General features: G+C 39.3%; 1 protein-coding gene across 1 annotated transcript in view; it reads left to right on the top strand.

Annotated features, from left to right (window-relative positions):
• The window catches only part of LOC134858609 (serine/threonine-protein kinase 32C), a 100,628-nt gene extending 85,525 nt beyond the window's left edge, over positions 1 to 15,103 (top strand). Inside the window, exons 7-12 of the mRNA XM_063874587.1 lie at positions 118 to 221; positions 333 to 449; positions 3,811 to 3,936; positions 4,294 to 4,422; positions 7,869 to 7,936; positions 10,729 to 15,103. Coding sequence (XP_063730657.1) covers positions 118 to 221; positions 333 to 449; positions 3,811 to 3,936; positions 4,294 to 4,422; positions 7,869 to 7,936; positions 10,729 to 10,924 — 740 coding nt within the window. The 3' untranslated portion in view covers positions 10,925 to 15,103. The remainder of the gene's footprint in view (positions 1 to 117; positions 222 to 332; positions 450 to 3,810; positions 3,937 to 4,293; positions 4,423 to 7,868; positions 7,937 to 10,728) is intronic.
• The last annotated feature ends 495 nt before the right edge of the window (positions 15,104 to 15,598 follow it).

The raw sequence follows: 15,598 nt of genomic DNA, 5'->3' as shown, positions 1-15,598 counted from the left end.
GAGGAAAAATGTTCTTTTTACATTCTGCAAAGTAACACACAACGCTCTGTGACGACATGTATGCAGCATTTTAAAAAGCTTTTCTGCTCCTGAAGTGTTTTCTGTTTGTGCTTTCAGCCCCGGAGATCTTCCAGTCTTTTGTGAGTGGGGGTACAGGATATGCCTTTGAAGTAGACTGGTGGTCACTAGGGGTGACAATCTTTGAAGTGCTTCGTGGATGGGTAAGACATCATGGACAATCTAAACTGTATAGGTTCTAGAACTGAACTTGCCTTTATTAACACACTGCTTTTCCCTTCATTTCTTCCTTTATGTTCATATTTCCTTACCAGAGGCCCTATGACATCCATGCAAGTAACTCGGTGGAGTCCCTGATGCAGCTCTTCAGTACAGTCAGTGTCCAGTACAGCGCAGCCTGGCCCAAGGACCTGGTTTCCCTGATGAGAAAGGTGAGCGTGACATAATGGGGTATCATTAACTTTCAGGTCTTTCTTCAAAAGGAGCAGGGCCAAGATTTGAGTGGCATCTATTGGTGACCGTGCACATTGCAACCAACTGAAAACCTCTGCGTTCATCACTCCCTTTCAAAGCGCATCAGAGAACCAACAGAGAAAACATACAAACCTAAAGGCTCTTTCTAAAGAAGCAATACATGTATAATAGTAAATAATAATAATAATAAAAACACCTATTATGCAAGATCACAGAGCAAGACAAGATCGAATAAAAAGAGTACAAATAGAAAAAAGAAACATAATTAAAACTAGTATAAAAACAGAACAGAAAGAGTTAGATTACAAAACCATAAAACCATAAAACATTGACAGTGATACCACTAAAAAGAACCCAAACGAAAAGCCAAATAAAAAAAATTAGTCTTTAATTAAGAAGGGAGTGTGTTGTCTAAGATCCAGTGGGAGGAAGAACAGCTTCACCATCTTTTCTGTTAAATACTTCAGTACTAAGGTACGTTAGGTACGTTAAGCAGCTCCTGGGTAATGTAGAAACACAGCGCTGCAATACAATGTTATTTTCCATTCCTGTTAGTGTTTTTCCCTAAATCCAACACACTAGAGCTTAAAAATGTTCCCACTCAGAGATAAATATCATGAAATTAGAGCAATAGGAGAGGTTAGTGATTATGATGCTGTTTTAAATTGCAAGATACAAGTGGTAATCTTTTTTTAGGGACAACTGCTTGGATATAAAGGACACCACATAAGATAGCTCTGAACATTTAACTCATCAGTTTGTTTTTCATTAGTCATGATGACATAATTTTAGTAAGGAATATCATTATCACTATTTCATTAATTGAAAGATTGAAAAATAAGGCCATTTGTAGACATTAGTGGACTTTAGGAAGTTGTGGTTAGCCATTTTGTTATATTTCATTTACAAGACGATAAATCATTTATCAACATGAATTGATGATGAAAATAATGTTCTGAGTCAATAATGTGACTTGGTAAAACCTGAAAATATGGTCAAATATAAGAAGAAATACATTTGTAAAAGAATGCCGATGAAAATGCTGTATATCCTACATTCATGAGATTCAGGTTGAAGTAGGTTTTTGTTAACATAATCTGTTTACTTAAATAATCTGTAGCCCTTTGCCAGGACACAGATGGGTTTCCCTGGAAAGAGGAGCAGACGGAAAGGGGAGCAAAGATATAAAGCAGAGTTTGGGGTACATATTGAAGGAGAAAAAAAGCACTGAAGCCAAAGAAAGACAGGATAAAGGTACTGTAGGGGCACCAGAGCTGGAGGGAGGGAGGATGAGCCGAGACCCTCTGGGCAAAGGAGAAGAAAAACGACAGATGGGAATCTGAGGGATGGAAGCACAGAAAAAAGCATGAGGGTAAGAGAGGGGACAGTGTGTCTTTGTATGAACCAGTGTAGTGCTGACGATGATATTCATAGTGATCGAAACAAGTGATTTCTCCTCATATTTAGTCTCAAATAGTTTTTTGAATCTAACTTTTTTTACATAAAACAATAGCTAACCCTGTCGTGCTTCTGCCCTACATGGATTAATCTGAATGAAGAGCACAAAATGATCTCATCCCCTCTGGCAGTATTTCCTTAGTCATTTTTAGATAAGATTTTAGAGTGACTAGTTAAAAAGGATATTTTTTGGCAGGGTGTATATCTAAGCATGAGTGCGCGCATGTGTTCTGTGTCTGAGTGAGTGAGTGTCCTGGACGGAGCGGTGGTCCCTTCCGCTCTGCTGCTGATCGATTATTACCGTGTCTGGACTCCACCGAGCCAGACGTAGCAGGCCCTGCAGGAGAAAACTGAATCATCCTGTGACCAAAGGAGGAAAATAAAGCACAGGCAGAGAGCTAACATGACAACAAAAGCCACATCCTATTATTGTTTCTAGTGTTTACCCTGAGGAGAAAAATGAAACAGATGGTATTCCATTAAAAACACAACCAGTTTTTATTTCCTCTCTGGAGAACGTGACTCCACTCATGTGTGGCTTTCACCTGTCTCGATCAGCTGCAACACATTAGATTTACTCCTGAGGAGACTAAATTCTGTTATTTAATATTCTATTCTATTTACATGTAGAATCCTGCATATCCATGCATAATTTAGCTTATTGTGTTTATTTATTATTCTGACATGTATATACTTCATCTGCACTACTTATAGACTGGTCTAACAACATAGCTAACCTAACACTATTTCACTCTAATTTAAACTACTCTGTTTCATTTTGCACTATTGTTTTAGTTGTGTTTGGTTTCTTTTGTTTTCTTATTTTTTCTTCAGAAGTACTTTATTTATCCCAAACTGGGACATTTTATAATATGTTACATTGTTTGAGGAGTTCAGGACCTAAGATTTGCATTTCCATAACTGCACTGTAGCTACTGCACATTTGATAATAAAAATCCTTGAACCTTGAAGATGTCCTTATGCTTTTACTAGCCTACATGTTTTTATTTGACTGTGATTTCACAAAAGCATTTCTTACTTTGTCAAAATGTTTCTTTTTATGAGTGTCCCTTACTTGTAATACAGCCATGCTCCTGCCTCTCAAGCTAGCAAGCTCAACAATGCTACAAAATGTAGCCAGTACACTCCTTTAGCTTAAGGGGCAATGTTGTCAAAGCAATTATCGATCGACGAACTAGCTGCTGCAGTAAATAAACACAGTACACACAAATAACAACTAACTATGTTAAATAATACTTCATAGAGTTAGCTTAACAAGGCTTTACATGCTACCTACTTTGCCGGCTAACTAGCTAGCTAAGTTGTGAGCATTTATAACGCCATACTAAAGAGAAGAGTCAGTGTTTTTGTAGAAGCAGCTAATCTGAAGAGTCTTTATCCTAGAGATGTTTCTTGGAAAAAGACCCACAATTATGTGAAGTCTTTTTGGTCTTTTCAGTCAACAGGAAGGCTCACGGCTAACACTGGTGCTTCTCTTTTTTGCAGAGTTACAACCCATCTCCCAAGTACCCTTCGTAGCTAGTTAGCTGGCTAAGCAGGTAGCTAGAAGTTATAAAGAAAAATACTTTATTTGTGTTGAATTAAAATAGATGCTTTACCACAGTTGAGTTATTCATAATTTCCTATTTATATTTAACCCTTTGGGCTCCATATTCTTGTGTGCATGCCTGTAAAACAAATAGACAAAAACAGCAACATTCTAAGAGGTGAATTTGAAATGATAGTTTTAATTAAAGTCTTACAAAGTGTGTGTGTGTGTGTGTGTGTGTGTGTGTGTGTGTGTGTGTGTGTGTGTGTGTGTGTGTGTGTGTGTGTGTGTGTGTGTGTGTGTGTCCACAGCTACTGACAGTAAATCCAGAGCATCGTTACTCCAGTCTGTCTGCCATGCAGGCATCTGCCTACCTCACTGACGTCAACTGGGACGCCGTGTACGAGAAGACGACCGAGGCCGGATTTGTTCCTAATGTCAGTTTGAAGCAATCAGACTCATACACACGCACTTGCACTAAAACACACGCACACGCACACACACACACACACACACACACACACACACACACACACACACACACATACAATAAACACTTCAGGCAAACCCTGGTATCCATCATGTTTTCAGGTCGTAATAAGTGTGTTTACCAACTAAATAATGCATGAGAAAGTGATTGCAGCTTCTTCTTGGTATGTCAGATCATGTACATTAATGTGTATTATTCAGTATTTTAAGCTCACTACACATTTGTGCACTCTGTGTATAGTATAGGTGATTTATGACCCTGTGTGGGTGTTTCTGATTATCTCCTGTGCATCTCCCTGCCACAGAAAGGGCGCCTCCACTGCGACCCCACCTTTGAGCTGGAGGAGATGATCCTGGAGTCGCGCCCTCTTCACAAGAAGAAGAAGAGGCTGGCCAAGAACAGATCTCGAGATAACAGCAAGGATTCTCAGTCTGTGAGTGACAAAGCTGCTGGTTATACTGGAGTGGGATGGATAAAATAAGAGTGCCTCCCTGTTATTCCCCTGAGCTAAACACATTTACATTTGGTTTTCTTTATCAAATTATCAACACACATCATATCAGACCTGATTTGGAAAGAAAATCTAATTTACAACATATTGTCCTTGTTGATTTCCCCACGATATAATATTAGAAAATTCGATTATTGACATTGTTTTCAATTAATTTGTGAATAAGAGCAAATGTAATTGATTCCTCTTGTTTTGCAAATTAATGAAACTTTTCATTAGCTGTAATAGCAATAGATATAATTTAAGAGGTGCTAGATTATTATTATTATTATTATTATTATTATTATTATTATTATTATTATTTAAATGTTGTGAATATTAGACTTTTTAAATGTAATATTATGGCTATCAAGTGCATTGTGACATCGTTAATCCTTTTTGTTTTCTCTACTTTTCCGATTTTACCGACAGCGTAAAGAAACAACAGAAATGTTATTTAGTTTTAAGTCAATTTAAATCAGACGGAAATCATATAACATGTGCCAACTGGAAAGGAGCAATTTGTGTGTTTAAAAGAGAGGTCCCATTTCTCGGAGATTAACTACAGATCTGCACCATCTTTCATATTTAGATACAAGAGATAAGATAGTGCTGCATAACCCCGGGGTTTAAAGCATCAAGTTGATGAGGAGGAGGATTTATGAGCTGTGAGGATGAAGCTGGGATTCAAGATGTCACTGCATCTGTTTAAATGCCTTTATTCCCACTGATGAAAGAAAGTGCTATTCTTAGCTTTTGTCACATTTAAAATGGTTATTTGCTTCTATAGAATGCTATTATTTGCTGTTCCCCGGTTAATTTGATCTTTGTAGCTGTGCAGATCCAGGTCGTGCTACTGTCGGTGTAGGCGGTAGAAGCAGATGAAGAGGACACCAGCACACCCACATGTGTCTGAGGAAATGATAGCCTGCTGTATAGGAGTGTTTCTCATAGATACCGTGCAGATGACGGGGGGGGCAGTCTTGGATAACAATGCTGCTCAGGTTTACCTTAGTCTCCGCTCTGTCAGTTCCTGTCAAAACTGCATATTTTTAGACTGAGGTGAGCCAAATCCCTTGTGTCCCTCAGCTGTTGTGGATTACCTCAGCTCAGAAGTAGAATCAATGGCTATTAGTGCGAGGGAACAGAGTGTGGCAGTGATGATGTATTTGTGTAGGCCGACCCCGAGGTTAGGGTCGCATGTGCTCCCTCCTCATCGATCAATGGGATTTTTCCATTGGATTTTAGAATATTGAAGCAAATAAGATCCTGGACAAATACACACAGGATAGTTACATGTTTTTGCTCGGCAGGATCAACCTCGCACTTTTTTATTTTTGAATCATAAATGCAGTTACCAGAGTAAAACACTAAAGTTAACCATATTTTGTGCATCAAACCAAACACATGTTCAGAAAATGTTGACTTAAAGATCAGGGACATGGTAAAATGCTGTCTCTAGGTATAAGGACTCATTCCTGCATTACTTTATATCAAAATAAGCTTAATGTACAAGCATGCTAGCTGCAGGCGTCTTGTCAGTCTGCAGATTAGTTGCGTCTTTAGAGATTATAGATTTTTCTGAAAGGTCTCTTTTTTACTTTCATACTTTTTTATTTGGCTCCCTAAAAACATTCTCTTCTCCTGAACTGCGGGGGATACGATTACTGTTTATTATACAAGTCAAAATGACTATACCAATCTTGTTCTTGCCTGGAGTTGAATGAGAAGTTAAAACCTTTTTAACGCCTGTCGGTTTGATTCTGAGCCAGCAGCCCCTTAGCTTAGCGTAAAAAGACGTCTCTTACAGAAAGCAAAGTTTGGCCTGAGTGTCCCTGTGGCGTTTTCTTTTTCCAAGCACCGCTCTTGTAGTTAAAAAAGAAGCTGTTTACAGCCCTCTCAAATTTCCCGTTGGTTAGCCCTAAATAGGTCCAGGGCTCCATTTTACAGTACCCACTAAAATAGGCGATGATGTTCAACGTATTGTTGTCTCCGATGGATGGTAGCATGCACCCACATCCTCCTCGCTGTACAGCTGTCAGATTGAGCAGTAACAAGCTCCTCCAGAGAAATCCGAGAGTGAAAATCCTTCCGTAGGTGATCCTTTAAAGCTAGTATATAATAAATAGCAAAGGGACAAATGCTGGTTTACTGCTCTTTTGTTTTAGACTCCATAGTGAAGTTTGGGAGGAGAACATTACACTTGGGTAGACCAGAGTGAATGTTCTAAAACAAAGTAATGACCTCTCAGTCTGAGTTGTGATTTCCCTCTGTCATTACTCATGTGTCCTGATTCGATTTAGAGTTATTCAAATCACCTGCTGGCCCCTAAATTAGAACTTCAGAGTAGCTTGGAGCATTTCCCAGCTGGCCAATCAGAGTGACAGATTTCAGCACTATTGTCAGACAGAAACTTTCTGAATAATGTTGATTTTTATTGTTCTAAAACTTTCTGACCCTAAAGTTGTTCGAACATACTTGCCTTAGGTTAATCGATAACCACTTTCTGAATTGATTTATCTTTCTTGAACACCCCTTCATTTACATTTCCTTCAGGAGGAATTGTTTTCATTGTGGAGGCGAGATTACTTGGTACTCGAAGTACATTTTGTGGTTGGAAACTGGTTTTGGTGCTTGTTGCTTCTGCAGAACTATGGGATATCATACCAGCTACAATGTCTTCACCACACAACAAAATGTCCCTTTTTTGCGTATAAATAAATTACATAATAAATCCTGGGCCCTTCCTAATGTGCTCTTTGTATACTGAGAGGAGATTTCTATACAGTCTCGGAGCCTTCACTGTCATGGTATGTTTGTTTGATGTATTATTTACCACAGAGATATCCTCTTTATTTATGAGAAACAGCCGTCTCCCAACAGACTGTCATCATGGCATCAGTGTTATTAACGTGTGTGTGTGTGTGTGTGTGTGTGTGTGTGTGTGTGTGTGTGTGTGTGTGTGTGTGTGTGTGTGTGTGTGTGTGTGTGTGTGTGTGTGTGTGTGTGTGTGTCTTATCAGTGCTGATCAGCCTCTGCAAGGAGAGCACACCTCTAACAATAGCAGGGTTATGAGACTCTGTGTGTGAGTGTGTAGCACGTGTGTGTGTCTTCTTGTGTGCACTCCGTTATTACCAAGATTATTAAATTATGAAGCCTTCACTGCTGTTGTCATGGCCTCAAGTGCTTTCGGAAATATGAGCTTCTATTTTTGTCTCAGGTCCAAACATCCAATTTGAGGAGCACAAACAATTCATGACTCGCTCAAAAAGAGCAACGGAGGATAAAAAGCCGAAAAGACATTTCGACCTCAAATGATTCAAGATGACGTAGAGTTTTCCTCCTAATGCTCAGACCGTGATTGATGCTGATGATGTTTCTGCCTACAGGAGAATGACTACCTACAGGATTGCCTTGAAGTGGTGCAGCAGGAGTTCATGATCTTCAACCGGGAGAAGTAAGAGCGCACGAGCAGCAGACCATCGATAACACGAGCTGAGGGATGCATCAGCACAGAGAAATGCAAAGGGCAAAATATTCTGAGGATAACACAGCTTTTTTAACTTTGCTAACCTTCTCCTTAATTAAAAAAAAAAGCAGGATAATTCTTCATAAAGGCCAGTGGCCATTGGTTCTCTCCATTGTGCTGACATTGTACTCTCCAAAGATCCCAACTTCTCTAATATATCAAACAGAGCAAAAAAAAACAACATAAAAATCCAACTGTTTTTTCGCGGATTTGTTCACTCTTGAGTTTAGTTAGAAGAGAGAGGACACTATTCATGCCCCTTGCACAGACACACGTTCTGTGTCCCCAGTCCTAGGTTTGGGGAAGTAATAAAACTAAAAGTTTTTCGATCTGAATAATCATTTTTATTCAAATTGTCTAGCTTTACTGAATCTGTATCTGAAAGGTAGATAGACCCAGTTTAGTTTTCAAACCCTTCATACTGTACAGTTTGTACTTCATTGTTATAAAACTGTGGGCACTTTATGAGCTCAATTGATTTTTTACAGGCGTACAACTCTATTATATGAGATGTTATTAAAATCATTTGGACATTTATTTATCATATCATACAACAGCTGAGGTGGTAGTCATATGTTACAGACAAACTCAACAAGGATGTTTTAGGCCGTTATTCAAAAACAAAGTTCTGACAGTTTCCCTTAAATGCCTCACACATTAACATGATGAGTGAGGACTTTTTAGACATTCATTGGTGTGATCTACAACTTGCGAATGTCACAGTTGGGGTAAAGTGAAGGACCCTAGAGCAGCATAAACAGGGGGGGCAGGTATGGGGGTATAACAAAAAGCACATTTTATTAAATGAAAGCTGTTACTAACAAAACACAAAAATAAAAAGACAAAACTAGAAACAAACCGGGCAGGACGTAAGAACATAAATGTCAAAATAAAAATAAATAGAAAAAGTTGTGACAGCTAAGGGTTACACCTACAAAACCGATGTCATGCTTTTACTAAATGGTGAATTATAAGTGCTAAAAAGAATGGGCAGATCTCTTTTAAAAGAATCAATTTAATGCTTTGAAAAAACAACATTTACCCTTATTCACAAATAACGCTGTTATTATAATAAAGAGTGTAAAGTCTCCCTCCCCACCAGCTGCATTTGAACCATGACTTGCTCTTAAGCATGGATGAACATGGAGCTAAAAGTGAAGGCGCACTGAAGCGAGAGCGGCGTCAGGAGAGCAGGAGCATTTATGTAGACAAAATATAAAATGTGCAGAACATCTGGATAAAGTTTCTGGTGCAGGGTGTTATTTAGTCTACAGGAGAGGATTGCATATTAGTCCAAACCTAGCCAAGCCTCTGTGAGGAAATGACTGGTTCAGTAAATTGTAAATAACAGAAGGTTATAAAAGCCCCCTCCCCCCTCCTGCTGCGGCTATAATATTATGCATCTAACCTTTGTGTAGATGTCAGTAAAATATACACAGTATATCATAAATATAGAGCTCCATATCTCTGCACTGTTAATGGAGGGATATTGGTTCAGCACGGCTCTAAATGATTGCTTCATTTATTATTGACGGGGTCCTGCCATTGCTCTGTTACTGGAATCCTCCTGTTTGGAAAATGTCTTTTTATAGCCCTTTGCTCTAATTAATGGCAATCTACTTCTATTTATAATGGAGGGCATAATATCTAGAATTATGCACGGCAGAGATGAGTACTATATAATAAACTCAAAGCCTCTCATTACGACTAGCTATTTATTTCTGTCTGTGTTTCTTTTTACTACTTTTCTGAGGAATAAATGAGGGGGCCTGAACTTCCAGAAGGGCTTAGAATTCAAATCAGATTAAGAGGTCTACTTAATGTGTATGAATGCAGATCATATGTTCTGTTTTTGGAACTGATTCCTTAATTGTGTCATAAACAAGTCTGTTGACATTCCTTGAACTTGCCTGACAATTTTGTTGTGGCCTTCACAGACAGAATTACTGAATCCTGTCATCCCCCAGTTAGACATTTTAGTTGCCATCTTTTAATTAAATCTCCTTCTTCTTTACCTTTTGGATTTTTGGTTTCTTGCAGTTTTAAAGGCAGTAGCAATATAAGTCATGAAATCAAATTCAATGACTTTCCAGGCCCAATTCTCACAAATTGAAGGGAGCAACACGGAGTCGAGGAAGAAGTACTCCATTTTCCAATAATTTATATAACATTACTGGATTATAATAAGTAATCCTTAAGTGTGTACGTCATTTTAATTTGCAGCTCTTAAAGGTAGAGCTAATTTCCTCCCTTTTTCCAGGTTATCCATAGTATGTCATAATTAATTAGATGACCTTTGATTAGTTATATGAACCTTCGTAGTAACTAATGTTGTTTATAAAATGAAGTGGAGTAGAAGTAGCTGAAATAAAAATAAGTGAAGGTGAAAAGTTACTTTCTTCCAACGCCAACAAGTCATAGTTTGAGACATAGATCACGCTCCCGATAAAAGAACGTTTATATTATCATATGTTTAACCTGAGACGCTCCACAGAAAGACGTGGCCTATTTACTAACATTAAGTTGGAAAAATAAAAAAATGTTGTCCCAAATTGTTAAGGCCTTTTATTATTTTCTCTGAAATTCACTTACTTTTAAGAACTTCCAGGACTGTGGAACCTTTGTAAAGCTTTATATCAGATTTTTGTATCATTCTTGTAACTGTCTGGATAATTTAAGTTTATGTGTCAAAGGGGCTTACTCTTGTTCCTCTGCCTCAGGTTGAAAAGGCGTCAGGAGGAGGGTCAGCCCGAGGCCGGGGGCGATGATGCCAGTGGAGACGGGGACGGGGAAGCCGAGGGCGGCGCTACTGACGATGATGCACCGGAGCCAGAACCGGATCCCGAGCCGGAGCCTGAGTCCTCCTCCAAACGGAGCATGTGCGGCTCGGTGTGCTCCTCCCCCGGCAGCTGCTAGCGCCACATCGCCTCTCAGTGACGATCACAGGCCTCTCTGGCGGCTGCAGTGTTTGTGCCATGCCAATAGATACATTCTCACCTCTCTCCTCTGTCGTAGCCAGGAGCGGAGGGAACGCACAGCAGGACCCCCCATTATCCCTCCATTTTCCCCCTGTAGCATCCTTCAGGTAGGGCATGAATGAAGCAGATTTCCAGAGAGTCCCCACCTCCTGCACCCATAGGCCCTAGAGTAAGCTCTAACTTCTATGCAATCTTACAGTATAGCATGACAAATAAAGCATTACTTACTAGGAGGTGTTGTTCACGAGCAGGACGCTCCACGAGCATGATGACATCCCTAGCAATAGCAGTCCACGCTCTTTGGGCGATTGTGGTTTAGGGTGAAGACGCCTCCCCTCTCAGACTTCCTGTTCAAAATCTGATCGGGGCGACTGAATTATTCAGCGTACGCAGGCAGCCACTCAGTTTACGTTATTGCCTGAGTCTTCAGTTCACTCTTCCTCTCCCCCAGTCTCTTTCATGTAATGTGTGCCCCAATTCAGAACAATGGTTTATCCTGGAGCGACTTCTCCTGCAACACTTCTCCCACACACATGTACAGTAAGTGGCTCGGTTCAGACAGGCCCAGAAAGAGCGGCTGGTTTCATGTCGTAAACCCGTTTCAAGTTGTGCCTGTCGATGATAATCAGTATTCGTTAATCTCATCGTAGCCATGGATGCATTATAGGTCAGAATGCTAGTTTGATTTTCCTCTCTAACTGTTAGATAACTTCTTTTTCCAATCTTTTTTTAGGATGATAAGCTACTTTAATTTATGGGAAATCCGCACAGCAATCAGAAAGAAAGTGTTGCTTGTCTGTAATGGTTACCAAGATGTATTTTAGCCCTGCTCCATTCTCTGACTCATCATCAGAACCTGTTCTTGGGGGGGGAACTGTAAATGCCCATCACTAACAATCCCATTTTTAAGAATCTATTAGAGAATTCTGCTTTCTTCATCATCATCTCTTTAAGTGCTTGGTTATAAAGATCTTGTTGAGCTTGTTCCGGGGCTGTACTTAAATGTGTAGCTGTGCCCTGTTGGTACTTCAAATCATATAGATGAGCTATTGCTGTCATAGTGATAGCGGTACATTTAAGGTGGCACCATTAATCCCAGTCTGAACACCTGGGACATGTAGCAAAGGTTCACCTTAAACCCTAAGGCCTAATAAAATAGAGTAAAAACGTGTAAATAGCATACAGTGTAGGTAAATAAACTCACCACAGTTTTATGTGGGATTGCAAACTCGACATATAAACTAAAGGAAGAGCCGTGTGAGGTTTTGTTCTGCTCTTCTTTCCAAGTGTGCAGGCACAACTTGTAGGCAAAATATGCCAAAGCTTTTCTACCATTTGCATAACCATTTCTAAGGAACTTTGAATGTGTGATTGTGTGTCTCTCTTACCCCAGTGTGAAGTCAATGTTCCTTCTTCAAGTGAAAATACTATCATTTATATTGTGAATAAAGTATCTATTTCAGATAAGAGGAAGACCTTAAAGCAAAAGTTTTCAATTCTGGGATATACACTTATTGGCTGTCTTTACAAGAATACAGGAGAAGATCCCACTCTCATGTCTGGAGCTAACTGGAGATTAGCCTGGCTAAACAAAGATTAGCAGCAGGGGAAACAGCTAGCTCAAGTTAAAAAATAACAACGTATTAGTGTATCAACATTAACTTAAAAAAGACTTTCATTTTAAAACATCTCAAAAGAACTTCATGCTCTTTTTGGCTAACAAATGTGGTGCAGTGGGTTTTTGTAAACAGTAGCCGGAGACTAATCTTTGTAGAAAGCAAGGCTAGCTGTTTCAGGACTCAGGAGAGAAGAAACACAAGGGGATGGTCACATTAATGAAAGCTTGGCTAGAATTGTACAACCCTTATCCTCATTTGTTGAACTTCACTTTAAAATGCCTTTGGTAACCTTCATAAGTAACTGTACTTTCTAATATCTATATTTCTTCCCTAAATATGAGGGGTGCCCAGCTAAAGACTGGCCAAAAATCAGGAAAAAAAGTATTATTGGAGTTAATTCAGCCAAGAAAAACACAGTGATGTGTGATCTGCAACCTGTGGCATTGTAACATTCATTTATCAATGTAGTATTGGGCTTGCTCCCTGTCTTAACATCGGTATGGTCTAGGTTTTATATCAGTTTGGTGTCTCTACACTCAGTCAACAGACCATTACGTTAGCTTGATACCGTGGAGTTGCGTTGTTAAGTTAGTTTCTACCAAAAGAGTGAAAACACATTAATATGATTACAATGTTGATCTGGCTTGCTAATGTGAGCCACTGATAAATCCACTTTCAGAAAACACAGTCCCCAGGGCTGACTTTAAGCTAGCTGTTGATGTTTGTTGTGACTTGATAGCTAAGTTTAGTAAGTTAATAACTTCACCTGGTGAGTAAATAATAAAGTAATGTAACTACTATTACAATGAGCAAGTAACTTATCCAACACTGTTAATAATAATAACTATGGCTGATGGAGCTAAAAAGATTAGCATGCTAACATCAATGCTAGCTTGGCTTCCTCTGTTGTCTTGCAGCTTGCAGACATTGGAGTGACATCCGTCTTAGTGACTGCCAATTTTTCTAAAGGCTCATTATTCTGATACCTATACAAAATGGCCGAAAGCCTCTTATTCCGAAGGCCATTGTTCTGGAGGCCAAATGCTACAATAACACCCTCTCCATGCAACAAACTGAGGTCAATGACTCCATTGGACCTGTACTTGTGGTCTTTGTTGTTTGGTTATGGTAAAAATAATAAGGTAAGCCAACAAGAGGCAGACTAGGGAACGCCTTTGCCACAGTAGGAAAACAGTGAGAGTGTGTATCTTCAGAGCAATAGGCCTTTGGAGCAATGGATATTGTTTTGGGGATAACACACTTGACATTTTTCGGATGAAATGGGTTGACGGAAAAATAGCAAAGAAAGCAAATATTTGTATTTCCCAAAATGTTGAAGTATTTCTTAAAACACTATATTGTGATTAGATTAAGTAGCTTCTTTAAAGGGATATAAAGCGACATCTTCAAAGTCTGCCAAATATATGATGAATCTAATAAAGTCAAGCCCTGCGCTTTTTTTGCATGTAGCTACAGTATAAGCCTGTTTTTGCCAAAGCCTGGAGCTTGAGCCTTACTGGCTGATTTGTGCATGCACAAGCTTTTGGTATCGGCTCACCTGATTATGGACGCAGTCCACATCAGAGTATAGCTGTTTCTGGACAGTGAACTTTGTGAACTTTAAACTGTAAGAAATCGTATAATCCCAGTGTTACATGGACGGCATGATACTTTTAGGTGATATGCAGTACCTTCCGGCAGCCTGTAAGTAGTCTTAATGCTTTGTCAAGTATACAGGCTCGTACCCTTGCTGGATGAGTGGAATGAGGTCAGCAGTGGTGTGTGATGCTCCGTTGTGGATTAAGTGTTATTGACTGTGCAGCAAAGGAAGCACATTTGGAACTGGGGCAGGTTTTAACTTCACCCCAACACAGAATAAGCTACATTATTAAGACACTGAAGGTTTCCATTTGTGGAAAAGAAAGCTGAGTAATTTCTCATAAATCAGTGTACTCACCACTGAAATCGATACAGGCCTGAAGTGGATGTGTGCTTAATCATTTGTAAATGGATAATAACTGAAGATCATTTAAGTGTAGCTTTTTTCTAAGTTACAATACTCTTCTACAGTATTTGTTCCTTGATATCGGTGATCATTCCTGATTGTACCATGCTTGCAAAGCCTTCCGACCTGTTCGTTTATGTGTTAATGTTCTGAATGCCCTTGTGCTAGTGTTTGACCAGCAACAGCATGTCTCCTATTCAGCCGTTTTCTGGTGGATCCCCCCGAGGCGTGCCATCCTGTAGACGTCTTAACTCTGTGGATACAGTTTGAAACTCAGTGCCCTGCTGAGAACAACAAATAATCGAGGGGAATAAAATATGATTCATGCCACTCTTGTCCTCCTCTTGATCCTATTTTGCATAATGTTCTTGTGCCGCAGGATTTTAACGGGGGATCCGTGAAAAGCCTTGTTACTGTACCAACTGAAATCGCTCCGTGTTTAAAAAATGCTGCTTTAACTGCTTTGATAAAGAAATAAATCTCCTTCCTGTAATTTGGTGTCTCTGTGTGTTTGTCATTTCCATACAGCGCTGAAGGCTGACAGCAGAGGGGGGTGTAGAGCAGAGGCTCTTTGAATAGCATTGTAAACATGATCTGTTTACTCTCTAAGAATTAGTTCAAGTAAATAATCTAGACAAGCTTCACCTTTTCCCCTCTTATGTTTAGGATCAAAACATCCTTTTGACACAGATACGGTATATGCATTTGAGAATTGTGTTTGCATTTAAGGGGAAAAGATTGAATACTTTAAAGTTCAGGACGTGGTCTTGTGTTCCTCCTACATTCATGTTGGGTTGGTTTTAAGCGGAAAACCACAGAAATTAAATTCTGATATTTTATTTCCATCATTTTGGAACCTAACTTGTGAACATAAGCTATTTTATAGACAGTGGTGTAATGTAGAAAAGTACATTTACTAAAGTGCTTAAGTACGATTTAGTTTTAGAAGTACCTGACTTTTTCATTTTATGCTACTTCAACCTTTTAC

This window comes from Eleginops maclovinus, chromosome 22 (genome assembly GCF_036324505.1).
Source record: "Eleginops maclovinus isolate JMC-PN-2008 ecotype Puerto Natales chromosome 22, JC_Emac_rtc_rv5, whole genome shotgun sequence".
In the NCBI taxonomy this organism is placed as follows: Eukaryota; Metazoa; Chordata; class Actinopteri; order Perciformes; family Eleginopidae; genus Eleginops; species Eleginops maclovinus.
The sequence above is the reverse complement of the archived record's forward strand: the minus strand, read 5'-3'. Positions and strand labels throughout refer to the sequence as shown.